The 21,562-nt window shown below is 47.6% G+C and overlaps 1 protein-coding gene across 1 annotated transcript in view; it reads right to left on the bottom strand.

Annotated features, from left to right (window-relative positions):
- Positions 1-21,562, bottom strand: part of Tbc1d22a (TBC1 domain family member 22A) — a 287,423-nt gene that overhangs the window by 142,346 nt on the left and 123,515 nt on the right. The window contains exon 9 of the mRNA XM_051160164.1: positions 1,540-1,649. Within this exon, the coding sequence (XP_051016121.1) occupies positions 1,540-1,649 (110 nt within the window). The remainder of the gene's footprint in view (positions 1-1,539; positions 1,650-21,562) is intronic.

The following is a 21,562-nucleotide window of genomic DNA, read 5'->3' as shown; positions in this document are numbered from 1 at the left end:
AAACTTCTACATTATGGTTCAATCCCTTCTCTAACAGGGCTTGATTTCTTAAGTTCTTGAAGAGAGAATATGAAAACATTAACAAAGGAGCGAAGTGATGAATTAATGCTTGGGCCAAAACATGCCTCCAGTGGGCACATTTGTCTTTGCAAGAAACAAAATAAGTCAAGGGCCATCTGGATCAAGAGCAGGGAAGAGGTTTCAGCTCTTCAGGTGCACGGGGGACGCTAATTTCTCCCCATCAGCCTCGGGTATGAAGAACGACACAAACTCGGGTCTGCCTGGCATATCACTTGGCTGATGCACTCAGATTAAGCCTTGGGGTCTAAGCCATACACTTTCTGAAGCTTTACTTGACCTTCAGGTCCAGTAGATGAGCAGAGACACTTACTCAAGGAGATGAGGGCCACTGTGATCCAGCTGGCTTCCTGGTGCCTTGAGAGCTAAAAATCTACCTTAGCTGGCATGGCACAGGCCATGGCCTTCTTGGCATGGCTTCTGCAAGCGGCTCCCAAAGAGAATCTTGGGAATTTGGTCATTCATGACAGTTAAATCCCACTCTATCCTTTTCCTTCCTGTGTCAACAAAACCTCTTGTCCTCCTATGGCATCTCCTTTGGTCACATTTAATTCTGGGAACATGTATTTGCTACCTCCAGGCACAGTAATGAAACATCTGGGCCCAGTGTGGTCCTCCAGGCATGCTCATGCCTTGCTCCAGGCTCCTTTTCAAGGGCAGAACAGGATACCTGGTACAAAGCAGCTGTCTAGGAAAGGAATTCTGGGCCAAAACAAACCCAAAACATTCCACAGGACATTCGAGGGCTGATCTGACTACTTCAGGCATTGTTAAGTCACTCAGTGGCTGTCCCCAATTCCTAATTCATCAGCTAATAAGATCCTCCTAGGCACTGTGCAGGTTTCAACATACACAAACCATGTTTACATAAAACCAACCTGTCATAGGGCTTCTTTGTGAATACCCCAGCCACTAACCCTAGCTTCAATATGGAGATCAACAATGTCCCCATCATGGTGCCCAAGTGCCCAGGACTCTATAGCTAAACCAGACACAGTGGAAGTGACCTACGCATATAGAGCCATGCCATCAAATCTGGGCTATGGGCTGGTCATAGGCCTACAAGGTACAGATTACGGATACAGCCTGCACCAGATACCTGCTAAGGGATAAGTATCCAATAGTTTGCCAAGGACTCAGGTACCAGTGCCCACAGTGATGCTGAAACCTAGAGAATACAGGCAGACCAGAGCATGGGGATCAGACTCCATACCACCTTCCTATTAGAATACTTGGCAGGACACAATGGCTATTCCAAGAACCAGGAGCATGCATAATCCATTGCGTGCCTTGTGACCCTGAGGCACTACAGAGAAAAGCTACTTGCTTTTTCAGGTAGACAGCTTCAATTCAGAAGCCAGCTAGTGGAGTGCGACCAGGGACCTTCCCACATTTTTGCTGTAGCTTGTTGTCACTCCCCAGCCTCCCCAGCCTCCCCAGCCTCCCCAGCCTCCCGCTCACCTGAATGCCATCCAGCAGCTTGCTCATGCACCAATAGGTGTCGGCCTCAATGTTGCGCAGCACCTCTGCAGGCACACTAGAAACATCAACCTCGTCCACGTCCTCTTGGTCTGTGCAGAACCAAGCATGGAAGACAAGAAACAATCAACCATGTGAGATAAACACATGGGGAGCGCAGCCATCCACATGCACGCCAGCCTCCCTCCACATTTTTCATCATGCTGAATAAATGACTCATGAGCCTCACACCTCATCACTTAATGGTTCTCAATTTTAATACCTAATTAGTTGCAGATAATTAATATTCTGAATCCACTCCGATTAATTAGCATAATTAATATATTATAAATTATTACTTCTCAGACATCTCATATTATAGAAAGAGAAAACCTACCATCTATTGCTAAGCCCTAAAAGAACTGAAAGTTTCTCCATCAGTTTTTAAAGCTCTGCTTTTAATAAATTTACATATTCATTGGTAATAATTCCTCTAGAATATGGTTTCTGAGGTAGAGCTTCCGAAACTGTTCCGGGTAGAAACTTCTGTGCTACCATCTACTACCCTAAAAGACAGAGACACAGATGAGTTTCAGAGAAGACAGTGGTGTTTGAAATAATTTCCTTCTGAAAGTAGATAAAACAGATGCCTAACTGAAACGGCTCATCAGATATTTGAGCAAACTCATTTTGGGCCCTTAGAAAGACTATTACCCAGGAAAAGGCTCACACATAGTTTAAAATTAACCACCTATTTTATCATTTTCTTATTTCCACTTTATTTGCAAACAGACATGCATCTTTAAAAGGAAACTGTCCTTTAAGGAGGAGACATTTTTGCCCAGGTAGCATTTTACCCAAGGCCCACCAGCCTCCTAACCATCCTCAGCGATGGCTTTACCAGCAGCTGCACACATAAGGGTGGGCACACTGCCTTCCTCGTTCTCTGTGGACAGCAGAGGCCAGGAAGGTAATGGGGAAAGAGTTGTCATGTCTAAGTAGTCCCTGGGTAGACAGGCAGGCTCTTTGTGCTGATCTACAGAGCCTGGAGATGGTGTTAGCCCTACACACAGCCAGCAGGACCCAGCTCTTTGACTGTGTGGCCACCAGCTCACACCTCACCTACAGTTCTCATCTTGGCACTGCTTAAGTTTAGGGGTTTTGTTTAGGGGTGATGCAATCCATACCACGGATTATACTCTTTAAAGGCGTAAGTGAAGGCCCCTCACCACGTTTATGTACTGCAAGTACACATCAGTCTGTTAAACCTTGTAGCATCGCCACCATGAATTCCAGGGCACTTTCCTTAGCCCAGAGTAAGAACCTGTGCATCCTTTAGCAGTCACCCCTTCCTGCCCTCCTCCCAGTTTCTAGCAGCACCCACCTAACTCCTGCCTGCAGCCGTGCCTATTCTGGATGCCTTGTAGGGAGGAGCTCACTCCTGTGGCCTTGGTGCCTAGTGTCTTTCATGCCTGCATGCTACAGCGTGGGCAGACTTCTTTCCTGTATGTGGCTGAGCACCCTCCCTAAGCAGGCAAACAGTGGACTGTCTCAGTTATGGGGTGATGGAGGTAACAGGTGGCTGGGCTGATACCTTAAATGGGAACAAGGCCAGCATTTGGTCTGAGTTCACTCTCTGATGCAGCTCCTCAAGATTTTGCGAGAAGGGCACTCTGGTCCCTTGGGCTGCAGAGGCACAAGTTATCACCTCCCTAAGGTGACAGATGCAATAGGGGGAACACAAGAACCTGCTTTGCAGTGAGTCCAGCCTCAGTGCGCCCCTTTCCACTGAATGCAATGGGAAGGTCAAGAGTACAGATGTGGGTGTGAATTGCCTCTTACTGCTCCCTGGGGAAAACACTTCAGCAGAATTGATTCCCATCCTGTGAGCCTAGGAGCAGGTCTGATTTTATTTTCCAGGCTCAGGGCACTGAATCAACAACCACAGTCAGAGGACATCTTCTGAGACGTCTTCCATTGACATATTCTTTTTCAAGGGCCTTCTAAGCACAGAGATACTTCCTCGGGCATAATAAAAGGTAAACAGTGAGAAGAGCCCTCTCAGACCTTGGGTTCACAGAAGCAGCCTGGCTCACACAGCCTGGGCCTGCATGAAATGGGGACTGCATGGGGCGGGCAAAAGCCTCAATATTTCTTAGTCTGTTTAGCCAACTTATTATTTTATCCAAGGAAATGTCAGCAGCTTATTTTGGGTGTCATTTCTCACAGCAGGTCATTTGTTACTCTTCAATGTAATGAAGTAATGGCATTTAACTCCAAGAAACCCTCTGCCAATTTGTCTTCCATATACCAAGAGAATCATGCTTGCCCTCACTGTTAGAGTGAGATAAATACCCAGGGCCCCCACAGCAGTCACACACACTGTAGGTAGGCAAGGATGGAGACCTGAGGCGCTCTGGATGATGCAGGCTGTGTACACAGATTCAGAACCCAGTGCAGACTACCAAGACCACCTGGAAAGGTCACCTCCCAAAGCGAACAGGACACTGACCATCCCAAGAAACATGGCCTGGACAGCACCGTAAGCAAACCAGCTTGCATGACTCTCCTTCTACCTACTGGGAACTGATATGCTGACCTAGTGGCTCTAAGAACCAGTCAGAGAACAAAGGGGGGGGGCCAGGGCAGAAGGGGTGATTAGTCCTGATTAGTCCAGACCATTCCCCTCCAAAAGATACACTCTCTACAAAGTATACCTGCCACAGGGAAGGAGGGCAAAAGGTCAAGTGGGAAGAACTGGAGAGGGGCCACCAGGGTGGGGGCTGAGTGGACTATGGGTGGTCTTTCCACAGCTAGGAAACTTGCATGATGTGGAAGAGCTTAGCCTCCAACCAGCAAACATCCCAGGTGCAGCATCCCACCCATGAGGAGATGGCTCCATCATATTATTGGAAAAGTATGTTTCCACTAAGATGCAGATAAGAAAGACAATGTCAACACTGAAGAATCTCAAGCAACCCTAGGGTTCTGAGAAGGAAACTGATTTCAGACCGAAAAGCTATCAACACAGAGGTGAAGATAGGGTAGGAAAGCTGACCTGGACAGCAGCCAGCTGCAAGGCAGGGCCCAAGTGAAAATGTACCACCCAGATGTTGGGCCAGCTGAGGGCTGCTGTTTTCCCCCTGAGCAGCGCACATACTCCACTCCACAAGCTGTCTAGAAGTGGGTGGCTACAGCAGAATGAGGCACAGGACCCCTGGACTCAGACCGGGAGGCTGAACCCAACCTTAGCCAGGACTGGACCCAGGGACCCATGATAGGGCTGAGTACTTCACGGACTCTCCGGGGTGACTTCTGAACTAACAAATTATTAACAGTGATCTCCATCAGAAATCTGATAAGAGTCTTGTTCCTGCTCTTCCATTTAACTATAAACTAGAATGGAGACAAGATGCCCCAGCCCTGCTCTGGAATGAACCACCCTTCTCTTCCCCATAAGCTCAACTCAACACCTTACCTCCATTCAGGACCCAACGCCTGAGCCCTGCACCCTGGAAACAAAGGACCACAAAGCAGCCCAAAGGTTAACGGGTGTACAACAGCCTGTTCCTCAAGGAACCTGGAGGAAGCAAAGAAGTGTCTCCTGCAGCTGGGGCAGAAGCTCTGCAGTCCCAAGAGGACCTCGAGGGCACACTAAGTCACAGGATGAAGCACAGACATTAGATTCAAGGCAATCTGACTTCTGAGAGCATGGAAAGACTTTGGGGATGACTTAAATGAGCTGCTTTGAAAATGCCTGCTAGGTTACTTGTTGCAAAGTCAATTTGAAAATACCCTCATGATGTCAACAACTCCATTTACACGGCAGGCCTCACCAGGAGGCCCGCGGCTCATGGGGCACACCGGGAGCTGGGCCACTCTTCCTTCTCTGCAGAAGGGTCTCATACAGAACAGGAGAGAGGATGCTGTTGGCAGCATCACAACAGCTCATCTTTCCCCAGGGCTACCAGAAGCAGCATGACTGGGATGTGTGCAGGGCACCTGTGGTCAGAACAATTAGGTGAAGAATGCTGCTGGCATTCAGTGGGCAGGACCAGTGCTATAAGAGGGGTCAGCGATGGAGGAAAGCTCTAACCATCACAAAAGCCTGCATGGATGCGAGGGTAGACAGAAAGCTGCAGTGGAGGGGATGTGGGTAGTAAGTGGTGGGTAGAGGGGAGGTGCGTAGACAGAAGGAACAATATAAGACACTTGGACAGGAGGCAAGCACGGGTATTTAATTGTTGCTTTGCAACAAAAACTTATGCCTACCTTTCCACGCCCAGAAACAAAGAGAAACAGGAGGTGAGAGAGGCTCAGAATGAAGAACAGTCCGGTGACAAGGGCTGCCTGCTGCATCGCTGACAGCAGAACAAGTAACAGCTGTGACCTAGGCTCAGCGTCTCTGTTCTGAGTCTGTGCTAGAGCCTGTTTGCATACACTCAACCCATGTAGTGGGAGAGCGCCTGTGAGGGCACAGACCAGGAGCCTGGCATGGAGTGATGAGCTCAGAACAAGGACTAGTAAAGGTCAGGGCCTGACGTGAATCCTGGGCGCTCCCTCCACATCTCAGCTGCCTCTCTGATTCACCGTGGCCTCTGGCCGGGAGAAGAGTAGAAGAGCTCCTGCAACAGCTAACTGATCCTGCTAATACAGCTACCATTTTAGAAAGCAGGACTCGGTGAATAAACTGTCAGTAAAACATTCAGCACATGGGCTGTCAGTAAGGCAAAGAAATGAACTCATGCCATGACGTCACCCCAAGCGAAGGTCTCCTGGATGGGGAGGCCTCCACTCCTTCACAGGCCTCCAGTGCCTCTAGGGACAACATCAGGATTATGGCCAAGGCACCTGAGCACTCGAATTTTACCTTGTAATATGAAGTAGGGACTAGAGCTAGGATCTCTTTCATATCAACTCAGGAAACAGAGGGTGGTGACTGGAAATGGGAAAAAATGACTCCAGTTTATGCCTCCCCTCCTGTCAAAGGATCCTTCGACACTGATACAGATGTCTAGTGTGCCAAGCTGAGCCGGCACCTGGCAGAGAGCAAGCTCCTAAAGGCAGGAAGGAGGGAGAGGCTGTTGTCATGACGACACTAATCACCTATGCTGCACAAACCCTGCAATAAACCTCTTCACATAATTAGGAGCTTAACTGGTAATCAAAAATATTCTGTTCTTTATAAGCAAGCTGGAATTGCTCTATGGATCTAATCTTCGCATTTCCCAACTTGGGAGTTTTAAATTTGAAACCCTGACACTTCGGTGATGGAGATTGTACCACTTAATTACGTAGATTTGGGCTCTGCTGTGGAGAAAGGGTCCTGCTTTGGTGAGGGTAGCACCACAACTCCAGAGCATAAATTCATAAAACTCTGGTTCAGCAAAAACAACTAACACTATGATTAAATTGGTTTTGCAGTGGGAATGTTAAGTTCTAATATAAATAATGCTCAATCCAAGGTTACAGAAGAAACCACAGCCACAGTTCCCACTCTACTCCACAGCTGAAAGCCTCAGCCACCACACAGCACAAGCCTCTGTCTGGTTGGAGGGAGGGGTGTGAGCAGACAAGGTAAAGGTGCGCCAGCACATATCCAGGACCAAGGGCTCCAGGGCCTGGGAGAGTGTACCGGTGATGGAAATCAGCACCCTCTTCCCACAGCAATGCAGCTCTGCTCCCTATGTCCCCCATATGCCTGGAGAGCATGCTCAGCCCCACAGAACACACAAACAGGAAAGAAAGACTGAGGAAGAGGGTAGGTCTGTGATGCAGACTACTGGGGCAAGGATGGAGGCACAGAAAGAAAGGGACTTCCTGGGCACATGATGTCGTTTCTGCTCTTTCAAAATGAGACAAAACATAGCACTCTTTTAACGTGCCTGGACTCTTGGCTTCGCAACACCATTGTGAACAGGCATTTTTGTTTATAGAAACACTATTTGCTGAAGCTGTAACTGATTCTATCGCAAGCTTGGAGCATTAATAAGAAAGTGGGATAGAAAGGGAGAAAGTAAGACAAAAGCATCCTTAATGTCTTAAAGGGTGGAGGGAGGGAGGTCACATTGCTCCTTAACCATCCTCTGGACTCAGTGTTTATTGGATGCTCATTGTAGGGATGTCTGAAAGAAAACAATAAAAATTAAAAAATAAGAAAAAACAGAAGGAGAAAGCAGGCGAGACAGAAATAGAAGTGTGGGAGTGCCTGTTCACTGTGATAGGAGGGAGGGTGGGTACTGGCACGGGTGCAGGTGAGACTCGGAGCCTGGACAGCAGGCTCTGGGCTGACGCATGTAGATCCCTATCATCAGAGACACTGAAAGTTAGGAATCAGCCCAACTTAAGTTGGGTGTAGAACAGGACAGAGAAAGATGCAGAGATCCTAAGGTAGGCAAAGGGGTAATTCCCATGCGGTAATGCCCACTGCAGCCCAGATGGGTATAACCCACTACAGTCTGCAGCTGCACAGGGTATCAGGTCAAGTCACAATCCCCAGGGCCCGTCTGGTACTTGCCACAAACACGTCTCCCATCTATACCTCCTTGGCACTGACCCTCAATCCAGAAGTTTAAGTACCTCATGGCCTGTGTCTCTAGCATCTACAGCAGTACCTAGCACAGAGCAGATGCTCATTAAATGCATGTCAAGGGAATAAACAGACTTCCTTCAAAGAGCTTGTGGTCTAGGAGGAATGGCTAATTACAAACATAATGAGAAAAACTATCCCTTGAAGAATGAGAGCTAAGCGCCAGCCCAGTTTCTCAGCCACAGAAAACATTCAGGCTATTACTGAACGGAAGGCAGTGAATCAAAACTCTCATCTGAGTATGCCAATGACAGCACAAACAATACAATAAAAAGGAACTTACTTAAATTGAAGGAAGCAAGCATTCTTCCCAGCATGCCCCCTTAACTCACCCTCACCACCTTCTCAAGACGACTCGGTTCTCTCAGGAGATGGAGAACAATTTTTGCTATTTTGAAACCCTCAAAAAGCTACAGCTGTTTAAAAGGTTGAGTTTGCCTTTGAAAATTATAGGTGCAGTTTCTCAGGAAAGCAGGGTGCTCATATGCCACTGGGGGACCCTACCTGTCTCAGTGGAGGCAGCTTTCAAGCTCAACCCTACTCTCCCTGCCACATACCTGCTGCCACAGGACAGCAGAAAAATCATGGACCTCTTGGGTCATAAAGTCACAAGATGTGCAGCTGCGAGCAGGCTCAGCACTCTGTCCCTTTACAGGCTGCGTGCCTGAATGTGGTATTAAGAGATCTGGGTCCCTCGTTATTCCTTAATGAGGAAAGGTATCTAGGACTTTTGGCTAAGTCCTTCTTTCTGAGGCTATATTCCAATTAGGAGACTGTGCAGACACCCAGTTCTTGGCAGTGGGAACCTACAGAAAATCAACATTCAGAGAATACAAACTGATCATAAATCAATCCACTAACCTGATTTATCTCTCTATCTAATTAAGTCAAATGCAACCTACAATGGCTAATCGGGTCTTCATATCATCAGCAAAGCAGCCCTGGGTCAGACTGACTAAAGCAGCAGAGAGAATAAAGGACCAAAGACCACCAGCAACCCAGGCTGCTTATGCAGAATCTTTGGTCCATCAGCCCCACAGAGAAGGTTTTGTTCACTCCACACCAGGGGGGCTTTCCGCTGAGACAAAAGTCTCCTCAATGGTTGTTTAGGGGCCATACTTGTTACAAACAAAAACGCAGGGCAGCCTGTAGGGAAGCTGTGCGGCTCAACCACAGGCCCTCAGGGGCAGGTCAGCAAAGCAGCCGGAAAAACAGGGCTACCGTATCATGTAAAATCTCCAAAGTGCTTGTAAGAGGGAAAATCCAACAAATTTATTACAGGCCAACGAGTCATAACAATAATCTACAAAGAGTTATTTCTCAGTAAGAAATACATGGCAGTAGGCCACCTGAGAATAAAGAAAGCAACGTGAAACAGCTATGGAGGAAAGAAACCAGCAACAGCACCTGATCCGTAAGACCTATACCGTGCACCCGTGCTGGGGGGGTTCATTTTAGGTAAAGTGGTGCCTGCCCAACCCAAGGGACAATGAGAAAAAGACTTTTCGAACCCAGAAGGCCAGCTCCAAACACAGTTCCTAAGCTCTAAGAGGACCAAGATGACTTTGAGGGGAGGGGTTACAAAGTCCACTGCAGTTTCCTGGGGAGAATCCCAGAGTGCAGGTTGGCAGGAGTCAAGGGACCACGCTACATGGTAGGGAAATCAAGGCAGCCAGAGCCTGAGGCAGTTGGTCACACCGTTTACACATTCAGAAGAGCAGTCAATGTGTGCTGGAGCTCAGTTCCTTCCTCCACTCCCAAGCAGATCAGGGTTCCCTGTGCAGGAAATGGTGCCAGCCTCTCAGTGCGCAGGCCTGCCTCACTCAATTAACACAATCAAGATGCATGTACTCCCTCCCAGGGCCCATCTCCCAGGTGATCCCAGACTGTGGGATTGATAATTAACCCTGACCATCACAAGCACTAGCATGCAAGAGTCTGCAGGGCAGGTCCATGTGCATTCTCGGTGGGGTAAAATGACCAGGCACTTTTGAAAAAATAGCCACAGAAAAAATTTGAGTAATGCAAATGACTACCTACAAGCGGAAATTACCCACCACTCTGTCACCTCAAATACAACCCCTGCAGAAGCTGATGCAAGCAAAGTCTTCAGGGAGGTGATCCCAGTTGCTCGGCCACATCCTTTCTATTGGAGGTAGACATCAGGTCACACCTTACTATTTTCTAAGTTTTATTTATTTTCTGTGTATGTATGAGTGCCTGCAGTGTATATATGCACTGAATGAACTGCTTCACCCACAGAGGCCTGGAACTAGGGCTGTAATTGGTTGTGAGCTTCCATGTGGGTACTGGCAACCAAACCCAGGTTCTCCACAATATCAGCAAATGCTTCTGTTCACTTGGCCATCTCTCTGGCCCCCACATCCTACTGTTATAAGGAATGTCCCACAGGCATCTTTTCTGCACAGGGATATGAAGCAGGTGGAAGAGCAGAGCATGCTGAGGCTCGGGGGCGGGGCTAGGAGCACACATGCTCAGATTTAGCCAGCAGGGAGGGAGAATGGCTGCCTTGCAGACTGCTCCGTCATCCCAGCACTTTCCCTTCATCCCTTTACACTGGGAAGTGAACTATCAGCCTTAATACGGTGGAACTCTGCATTTTCGTAGCTTCCTACTTATGCACATCTGCATCTGGCTCTCCCTTTCATAGCACACTGGCCCAGCTCAGCACCTCAAAGGGCTCAGGAATGATATCTCCACACACAACTGTGGTGCTGTCCCATTATCATCCTGCCTGAAGAGCCTATCACAGTCCACAGCCACAATACTACCTGACAAGCAACTCCACAATCACCTCTGACACCTAGACCGACACTTGTGGCCATGCATGGTGATGCACATCTGAAATTCCAGTACTTGATGCTGAGGCAGGAGGATCAAGAGTTTGAGACCATCCTGAAATTCTAGACTGGCCTAGGCTAGATGACATTATTTTAAAAAAAGAAAAAGGAGGGAGAAATGGAAGCAGGGAAGAATTAAAGGTATTTATGCTACCTTCCAACGCTGAGGATTCAGATTGAGTCCTCAGCATGTGGTCTTGGAAGGCCTACTGACACATGTCAAAACCTAGTGTCTCAATTTCCTAGGGTGAGCACAAAGCCACTGAGAGAGAAATCGTGGAAAATGTTGTCTCTATCAGCCAAACTACACAGAGAAGGTTTCTTCTTCATTGTGTTTGTATTAAAATCACAAAACACAGAACTTGGGGTGTGGGTCTGGAAAGCCTCAAACCACACAGAAATTAGGCCATGTTACTGAGGCTGGGGCCTGACTGCTGAGACCTCTGTGCCTGTTCTTGGTGCATATCAACTCTAAGCATGGGTCAATCAAGGTCATATAAAAGATACATAAACCTGTGGATAGAGGCAGACTGGCATACCTCATCAGATAAGCTGCTGGGTCCTTAGTGGGTAACCATGGGAAGGAACCTAGGTGTCATTCCAGAGAGAGAACTCACCATCCATCTAGGGCACAGTTTTAAGAGGAACTTGGAAACACCCTTGACATTTATTTGTCATGATCCATCACATTTTCATCAAGTTTTCAAGACGTAGATCGTAATAAATTAGTATAATGAATGTCTGTGTTTATTCAAAAGCAGTTCAGAAATTAGGATCAACACTAAACCTACATAAGATTAAAAAAAAAAAAAGATGAACTATCAGAATAAATACAGGTTATCTAAAAAACCAAATGTGAAGGCCCACAGAATAGGAAAGTTGAACACCCTTGACCCCAAACTCCAAATTTAAGGGCTCCTGAACCTGAGACTTCAAAGTATCATGTACTTAACTCCAGAACACCTGGGTCTTTGGGTTTTCAAGTATGAGCTGTTCCACCTGAAACATCTGTAGAAAGATTGCAAACCCTAAGTCCTGACATCTAAGCCTCCTACCCAGCATTTCAAATGGATAATGCTCAGCCTGCGCCCATGTTTTCCAGGAGGGTTTTATGAAAGGCTCTTTGTGACAGGAAGCCTGGCTAAAGGCTTTCATCTCTCATCTTTAAGAAAATATGTTCTCCTAAAAGTTGACTGGGAATCTTGTTGTTCTGTGCTGTGAGCAGGTGCTGTTGACAAGCTGGCCGGCCGGGACCTGTCCACTGGATGTCAATTTGAGGGTCTTTGAGTCAAGCATCAGAAGGATGCAAAGGATAAAGCAATTTCTAAATTGGGTTGGACACCATGCTTCACACTGAGCTCTGACAGCAGTACACAGCGTGTCCGTGCCAGGATTCAAACAGACTCACAGGCTTCTCTCTGTTGGAGGCAGGAAAAGAAACTTGCTTAAATTGGAGGGACAGCTTGGACTTTTGGCCTTCTCCAAGTCATCATTAGTGGGCAGTCCCTCTGTACAATCTCCATGCCCCGGGAGCCTGAGCAAAAACAAGCCTCAGTCTTTGGCACTATCTCCCACTACAAGAAATCAGAACCATGTTGTGGGCGGAAGTCACCAGGAGCCTGCTGATGAAAATGGAGGCAGCTTTCGGGGATACCCAAAGAGGGAATGCTGACAAGGCAAAAACAAAACAGGTCAGTTCAAAGGGCTAAGGAGACAGAGAGCATCAAAAGGAAGCAGAGACAGCAAGCTAACAGGACCAGCCCCTTCCAGAAATGCAGTCCAGGCTGACACTCAAAGCAACAATAAATATAAACTATGACAAAAAAAAAAAAAAAAAAAAAAAAAAAAAAAAAATCCTACTACCAAGAATGAACTGGTTGGCCAACTGCTAGGTCAAGGTACCAGACTCTTCCCTGGCTCTTTGGCTGCTTTGAGCAAAGGACTATCAGTAAAGCAGCTGAACCAGCAGCGACTATACCAGCACCAGCCATTCTAAACACACGAGGAACGCCTTAAAGAAACTACACAACAACTGCAGCTGTTTGCTGCTGAAGAACAGGCCAGTGTTTCAGCAGCTTACAGCGTGCTCTGTCAATTGGGGAATCAAACCTCTTTTCTCTACATATACACATGCTGTTCAGAGGCGAGAACATGCTTTCAGTTGCTAGTCATTTGTATCTCCTACTTCGTAACATCAACACTTATTTCTCAAGCAATTTTTGAGTCATGCATTTTCTCCACCAACCTAAGAAGTTATTCATAAGGACAACTCGCACTGGCATGAGAGCCAGGGCAAAGAGAACCAGCAACAAGACTTCCAGATGTAAATTTTGGGTAGGCCAAAATTAATAAAGCACTTTAATAATAAATCAAAAAAATCATAATTGGTATTTTAATTTTTATACATAATAGGCCACGTAACACTAGACTGAATATTATATTACCACTATGTAATTACACCACAACATGCTATACAGCCCATCCTCACCACTGTTATTAGACTCATAAAATATGCTTCTAGGATGAGAAAAAATAGCTGTCAAGAACCGCATCTTATTATTCAACTATTAAACTTTCTTAATCATCAATCAGTTTAATTGCTTCTGGCATGGGTTATAAATAACAATTTGTGATTCAATAAAATACCACCAGGGTAACCCCTTCACTTCCAAAGCCAATCCAAATTTCTTCTTGGATATTCAGGGATGATATTTTTTTCTCGGATTCAGTCATTTCCATTTCACCTGCATCTAGCATTTTGAGACATTTTGTTAATTTATACAAAATCTGTTACGGCATGACTGTATAAATTACACGGCATTATCTCCCATTAGATCCTAGCAGGCAGACAGCCTACCTCACTGTGGCTCTTAGCAGGCTGAGAAAACATTAGTGCTTGACAGCATTCAGGTCTGGCGACTGTCCACCCTCCAGGTCGTTCAGCAGGGTTCTGAGTTCCTGCTTGCCAACCATAGCAGGCATTGCATCAGACATGGGCAACCAAGAGTGGTTCTTTCCAAGGACCTTACATTGGAGGGACATTTGAATACAGACACACCAAGCACCAGGGGGGCGGAAAAGGCAGGGCTCCACTTCTGACTATGACCTCCTGCTCCATTAGCCACACCTAGATGTCCGAGTCAGTGCTCACCTCCCTCTGTCCCTGCCCACCACAGAGCTACAGCGCTCCACAGAGGGGTCTTACCGAATGCCACTCCATGCACCACACAGCGCTTCCCGCCCTCTGTGAGAACGCACTGCTATAACTACAGAAGTGGGATGAAGTGTGGGGCCTGCAAGACCTGGGAGCAATGCCCAGTGGAGTCAGAGATATCAGAGCGCACAGGATTAAAAACCACACACTGAAATGGGCAGCTGGAAGTAGAGTGAATGGAAGGAGGCTGAGAGCAGGCTGCTGCCAGAGCGGAGAGACCTACTCGGCTTGAAGAAGGGGGTAGAAAGCCACCCTACCTGAAGGGCAGAGGCTACAGAGGCTTCCAGACCCAGGTGACTTGGGTTTAGAACAGTGGGAAAGCATTCAGCTCAAACTGCACAAAGCTGACCACCTCAGCTCCCTGAATGCCTAACACGCTCCTGATGGTAGCTAGTACTCAGACTGACCTATAGGACCCATCGGACTCCATAAGGAGTCTCACAGAGGCCTCTCTAAAAAGTGTGGAGCTCTGATCCCTATAGGTCTCCTTCCAGTCACAAACGTGATACCCTGCAGTCATTACGCCAGCTTCTCCTCATACCTCAAGCCTCACTGTGCACTGCATGCCCTGCCCTCCTTCATTATAACCCTCCTCAAAACCATGCCTGGCCCCCACACCTACCCTGCACTAGTTGGGACCCTCTCCCATAGCCCCACAGATCTCTCACATGCCCCTGCCATCAGGTTCTTAGTCGTATCCCCAGTCATCAAGTGTGCTTCCATATTTCCCGCTGCATCCCTTGGGGCGTTCAGGCAAAGCCGTGCACCAAGCAGGGAAGAATGAAGCAGAATCTGGAATGGGTGGTGTCTGCAGGATCCAGGTCCAGCCCAGGGCTGGGGGGGGGGGGGGCGGAGGTTGAGGCGAGGCTTCTCTGAGAAGTGTTACAGCTCTTTTGGGCAATTATAGCCCTTCACCAAGAGGGCCTAGAAGCGGAGCAGTCAGTGGTCAACATGGTGGGCGGGCATGGGTGCCAGACCGGTAAGGGCTGGAGCTTGGTTCCTGCCAGCAAGGCCCCTGGGTGGGCGGGTCCGAGGAGCCAGTGGGGAATGTCTGGAGAGAGCGCCCTCTCCAAAATAGGCCTGTGTTACATCTCAGTGAAACAGCAGCTCTTAGTCTTCAGTGAATCCGTTTATGCCTGTTTATTCGAGATCAACAGGGACTATATAAAGCTTGGAGAGTAGGAAAGGATTTCTGAGGTAAGGTGAATGCATTCCATTGGTTGTAGCTGCATGCTAGTGATGCTCTATTTGCATCCAGGTGCCAGCTAAGTGACTACTGTGACTATCTTGAGAGTTAGAGGTCGCCAGCTCACGTGCCCCGGGGCATGCAGGCACAGAAGCAGGGAGGGAGTGTCCTACTCCTGCTGGTCTCAAGGTGCAATTTTCTGTCTCAGGTTTGAGATTTTCAGGGTTTGGACACATCATCAGCGAATGTGAAGAAGAGGCCCCTATGTCCAGAAAAACACAAGGACAGTAAGTGGCTTAGCTTCTAAAGTTCACAAACAAGCTACAAAGCACTGTGGGCATCTACATACATGGCACGGTGAAGCCGCTAGCACGCGGGAGCAATGGATAGAGAAGGAAAACCAGAGACACCAAACACAGAGTCAGTGGAAGACACCCAAGCAGCAGAGTAAGGAGTCAGAAGATGAGGCCAGGAAGGCTCAACGGGCTGATGCCAGAAGGGAAAAGCTTTCAAAGGCAAGGGGACATGCCACAGAGAACAATGGTGACTGTGCGGCTCAGAAAGAGCTCACAGAGCACAGAGGGCTGTGCCTGTCCTATACAAATGTCCCTGCCTTGGCCATGTGGCTTATCTCCTTCTCAGGAACAATAAACGGCCTCCTCTGGCTGACTCCTACCCTTACCACAACTGCTCCAAGATGTGACTCCTGCGCCTGTGGCACAGACAGAGTGTGCTCTCGCCACATAACCATGACTTGGGACAAAACAAAAGAAAGACATTGCCTGCACAATAAAGCTGTGCATTTGAGCCTTCTGCTTCAAGCAGCTCAAACTTCATTGGTTATAAATCAGGTTTATGAATTTTGTATGGATCTGAAGGAAAAAAGCCATCCGTCACTGCTGAGATGCTTGTCCACTTCCTGCCTCACTGTAGCTGGACAGCAGGCACAAGGACTTGTCCCTAATGATGCATTATCACCAAATCAAACTCCAAGGCATGGAAGGTAGTGGCACCCCACCTGGAATGACAGACAGCCTTGTCAATGCAGACGTCCAATCTGTCCTTCGGCACCACTGGACTGGCCATATATTTTCAATACTTAGTGCCCTAGGCAAAACCACACAGCCTTCATTACTCTTTGGAAATGCATAAAACATGAATCATACAACCAGTTGCAAAGGCCCAATGTTAGACCATGAAGCCCAGCCTCAGAAATGCACAAGTACAGAGACTGCTCTTCCAAAGTGGTTCTGTATTTTATTGGCAAACTGGTCCATTATTGTTGTAATAATGATTTAAATATAAATACCATCAGAGCTATAATCACAATGCATGGAACTTCATTTCAAAGGCTTCCTAGCACCCACAGCTCTGTCATTAACCTCCCCTGCGCAGCGAAGTTGCTGCCACTGTCTGTGTTCTGCAGAGAGAAATCCACAGCAGAGACAAAGGCAAGTAGACAGATGAGGGCCAGGGAGCTGCTGGCAGCTTCTCCCCACAAGCACACACAGGTGCTTGCACATGTGGGTACAGATGCAGGTTCCCTGTGCCTCTCAGGGCAACACCATGTCTGTATCTTCAGGGAACACAGGGCAGAAACCCTTGTAAAAAAGTTTCTCTAATGAGAAATAATGCAAAGTCTGCTTGCAAACTGGAGCAAAGCAGAGCAGCAGGGTGGGCCCAGCCCGCTCCTTCCTTCTCCTCCCCTCCAGCAGCATGGCCCCCACTCTCTCCTCAGGAAGGTCTACATTAATCCACATGTGGTCATCACCCTTCTCTGTGGGTCCTCAGAACTCCCCAGTGTCACCCTACCCAAACTAGAAGTGACAACCAGCCAGATTTGAGACTGACAATTGGCTCTGACCTTGGGTGGGTAATGAAAAGTTGGGAAGCCAGAGCCTTCAGCTAACTGCCTGGAGGAGAGCCCTCCACTTCACAGTAGATACAAAGATCTGGAAGGAGGGTAGCCAGATCATCAGCTCCCAAGATTCCTTTGACAGAAAAGCAACACAACAGGTTAGGACACACAGCACACCTAAGACTAAGCTTCATCTTCCAAAAGCCACACCTCTCTCAGGACCGCCAATCCTTCCTTCCCACCAGAGTGGCACATCTGCAACTAAATCCTCAGTCTCCTTCTCTTTCCTACCCCGTTTCTCATTGTCTCCCTCCTTCCCTCCTTCTTCCACCCACTGCCCAGTCCATGAGTAAACTTCTAGATCCAGCTCAACCTAACCACACATCACCACCTACCTCAGGAACCTTCTATTCCACTGGCCTCTCACTAGATTAGCACAATGGCCTAACTGGTCTTCCTGAGTCTGGCTTGCTTCTCCTTGAACCTTTTCTCGGTGTATGCCCAAAGTGATCCTTCACAACTGAAGTTACACTGACCAATGTCCTTTTCTGAGCCCCCTTGCCCAAGCATGGACTACAGCCCCATTGTGAGGCTGGGGCCTCCCCTAACTCCAGACAGGCTTCTCTATGATGAAGCTCAGGGCTTGCTCACACTCCCAGAACCCCTGTGGGGAACCACAGACTAGCTCCAGATCAAGCTGACCACAGATCAACAAAGCGGACACAGTGATGGATGAATCCTGCCATGGTGTTCATGGCTATGCCAATATCAGAATGTACCTTGAAGCTACACTGGTTTGAGGACCAATTCCAAAGACAGTGCTCAAAAGCCAGAGCGTCAAGGGAGCCACGCATCCTACAGTGGCCTAGCGGCAGGGATGCCTCCTTCTCCTGGGGGTCTGTTCCCTCAGCTTGTTGTGAGTTGGCTGAGTTTACACAGGGCATGTGGCATACCTCTCGGGTAGGTTTCTGAGTGTGCTAACACATACGGGCATGTGTCAGTGTAGTATGGCTACAAAAGGAAAGTGGCACACACAATGAAGAAGCACACAGCCCACCAGTGTCTCAGGCTCTTTCTTCTTAAGAAGTTGCAACTCCCTCCTCCTGGGTCAAACACCGTTGTGTCTGCATAATCGGTGTCCCAAGTTAAGGAACAATGAAGCCACCACTGCAGAGCTCAGGACATCAGCTCCCATGATGAGCAAGAAGAAAACCCTGTTGCCACTAAGAGGCAGAAATGCTAGAAGGCATCCTGCTTTGCTGGGGTGGAGGCCTAGCCCATGGGAAACCCAAAAGGAGTGAGTCTCACACTCAGAGCTTCGATCACATGCTAAAATGAGTCTTTACTGGAGAACACTCGGGAGTTCATGAAGCAACTGCTGCTGTTTGCTAGTAAAGCCTGCTCTGGGGCAGAACTAGCAAGAGAAGAGTGGGGGCCAAAGTGAAAACCTGGACCAGCTGAGCAGCAATGATTTCTTGCTTCTTGTTCACCTAAACTGTTTCATTTGACGGCATGCAGGTTGTTTTGTACTTGGATTGTTCTGTCAATCTCTCTTGTTCATCTCTAATGCCCCAGCCCTCTGTCCTTGTGGACCTCCAAAGGAATGTTTCCTAGACAACCCAGCACAGCTCCGAACACCTCATTTATGCAAGTGTACAAAGAGCATCCTTCTCTCATTCACAGCTGGCATTAAAAGACACGTTCATCAGGTGAGAGCAGGATTCTAAAAGCCCTGGCAATTTCTCTGCATCTCTCTGGAGAAGAAAGAGCTCAATAAACAGGTCCCCCAAGTGAGCAGCACAATGGAAGGGGGACAGTAGACACTCCCAAAAGGACAGCCAAGTTGTCAAGCAGATAGGCACACAGGGGGCAGGTGACCTCCCCACTTCCTACCCACCACCCCTGCCAAGGAAGGGAAGAATCATAGTAGCCAGGGCCAGAGCCAGCATTCAAAGAAAACCAGGATGTACAACACAGAGACAGAAGGACAGGAAATGGTGAAAAGCAGACAAGGGCTTGCACAAGCCTTTGAGATGCACTGCAGTGTAAATCACAACAGTAATTTCTGCCATGCCCACAGTGCAGATGCAGGCCTGAACCCCTCCACCCCCGTAGGGACCTAAGTTCCCTCGCTGCACAAAATTTGAAGACAATTCAAAATCAGTTATAGCAGATGGAAAAGCCCAAGTGGGAAAGTTTTTTATTTGTTGTTGCTGCCGTTTTAAATAACAGTTTGATACCAGTGGTGGTGGTTTAGCACTGGGAAAGCTGAGGACAAGAACACTACCAAGAGTTCAAGGCTAGCTTGAACTAAGTAGTAAATTCCATGTTAGCCCAAGCTACCATATGAGAACCTCTCTAAAAACAGAAAGAAAGAAAGAAAGAAAGAAAGAAAGAAAGAAAGAAAGAAAGAAAGAGAAGAAAAAGAAAAGAAAGTTAAAAGGAAAAAGAAGAAAAAAAGAAAGAAAGAAAAAAAAGAAAAAAAAAAAAAATTATTACCAAATATAACTGCTATGTAAAAAATAATAAGCACATAAAACATACTCAACATTATTAGTCACCAAACAATACAAATTAAAACTACAATTAAATAGTACTTTGTATCCAGTAGGATGGCTAAAATGGAAAAAAGAGTAACAAGAGCCGTCAAGAATGCGATTCACTAAGAGTACCCTGTTACCAGCAAGACTATAAAATGGCGCCAGGGTTTAGTTAAGCACAGAACTCCATGTTCCACTTCAAGAACTGAAATCACATCAGTGTAAAAATGGCATCTGAACGTCCCCACCTGCCAAAGGTGAAGACATCCCAGAGCCCACCCTCAGAAGAGTGGCTGAGGACTTCTCCTCCCAGAAGAACTCCAGTCACAGAAAGGAGTGCTGCCCAGGGATGGGTCCAGAAGCATATGATACAAGAAAGCAGCCAATTAGAAAAGGCCATACAGTGGATGACAAAGCATGGAGTGGACAAATTCATACAGAGAAGTGATGAAGATGAGTGGATGCCAGAACCTGGAAAGGGGACACAGAAGGGGCAAGGTGTCCTTTGGAGAGGTTAAGTAAAACAGTGATAATGGTAGAAGACTGGTGGGACAGGTCCCTGAAGGTCTTCTCAGTCACCATCTAGTGCCCGAGCCTGGCCATCGAGTAGCACTTTGTTATCAGTGGAACATTTAAAGCTTGAGCTGGAAGACTAGCTCTCTCCCTGCCTCAGTTTCTAAATTCTGCTCCCATAGACATGGCCGCACTGCAGCGCTGCACCATGTGGAGAGGAAACTACAAGCTGACCCAGCTAAGGAATGCCACACACAATCTAGCCCACCCCAGCACCTCGCAGCTTCCGATGGGAGATGGGGTTCATTAATTACAGAGAGATAGAGACCACAGGGAGGCTGGGAGCAGCAGCCAGAAGCGGAGCATGTGGCTCCCTCTGGAGAACATCTCTCCTCTCCTAATTACATTAATTGCAATTAGCTCTCTCCTCCTTCACAATTCTCCCGCTCTGACACCTGCACAGGCCTCTGGCTTCTGTTCAGCACCATCTTAGCTGCCAGTGGTCCTCAAGCTCATTTCCAGGAAGTCCCAGAAGTGAAGTGATTCTGCCTTGCGGCCCTGGATCCGTGCACCTTGGCATGCCTTCTCTGTATTCACTAGTGACCCAACACCTAGTCCTTAGAACAAATGAATCGCTCTCATCCTCAGCCTGAAATAAAGTTACTGATGACAGACAGACACTTCATTTTTTCTTCATAATTCACTCACCCTGAAGGAAAAGTTTCTTAAGTAATTAAATTGATTTCCCTTCCTATTTGGGACACAGATCTATTAGGAACAGCAAAGCAAAGGAAAGCCTGTTTTTCCCTGAGAATCCCTTTGGGAGGCTGGCAATCTGCGTGTTCCAGCAAGAGGCGCGTCCTGGGATGCAGCAGAGGCAGCCTCAGCGGACAGGGAGCCAAGCGCACATCATCACTCTTCCTAATTGACATGTGCTGTATACATTACATTCAGGAGGGGTCCACAGGCACTTTCTGGATCTAGAAAGGCTCTTAAATATTAATGTGGTTTGAATCCTTCTTGAATACTGTTCAATTCTTATTACTGAAGCAAAACCTCAGACATCTGACATCGCTGGCATAACTAAGCAGCCGTGAATGTGTGACCAGAGTAGCCACTTCTAATTACCCACAAGAGGCTCACCAGGACTTCCCTGAAGAAACAGATGGCAACGGCTAAGGTTGGGCCTTTGGGAATGAAGAAGATAGTCATAAAGCCAAGCTCTTGACCCACAGACAGACACACTTTCCCCATCCATCACTCAG

Source organism: Acomys russatus, chromosome 17 (genome assembly GCF_903995435.1).
Source record: "Acomys russatus chromosome 17, mAcoRus1.1, whole genome shotgun sequence".
NCBI classification, from domain to species: Eukaryota; Metazoa; Chordata; class Mammalia; order Rodentia; family Muridae; genus Acomys; species Acomys russatus.
Note: the sequence above shows the minus strand (reverse complement) of the source record. Positions and strands in the feature narration are given on the sequence as shown.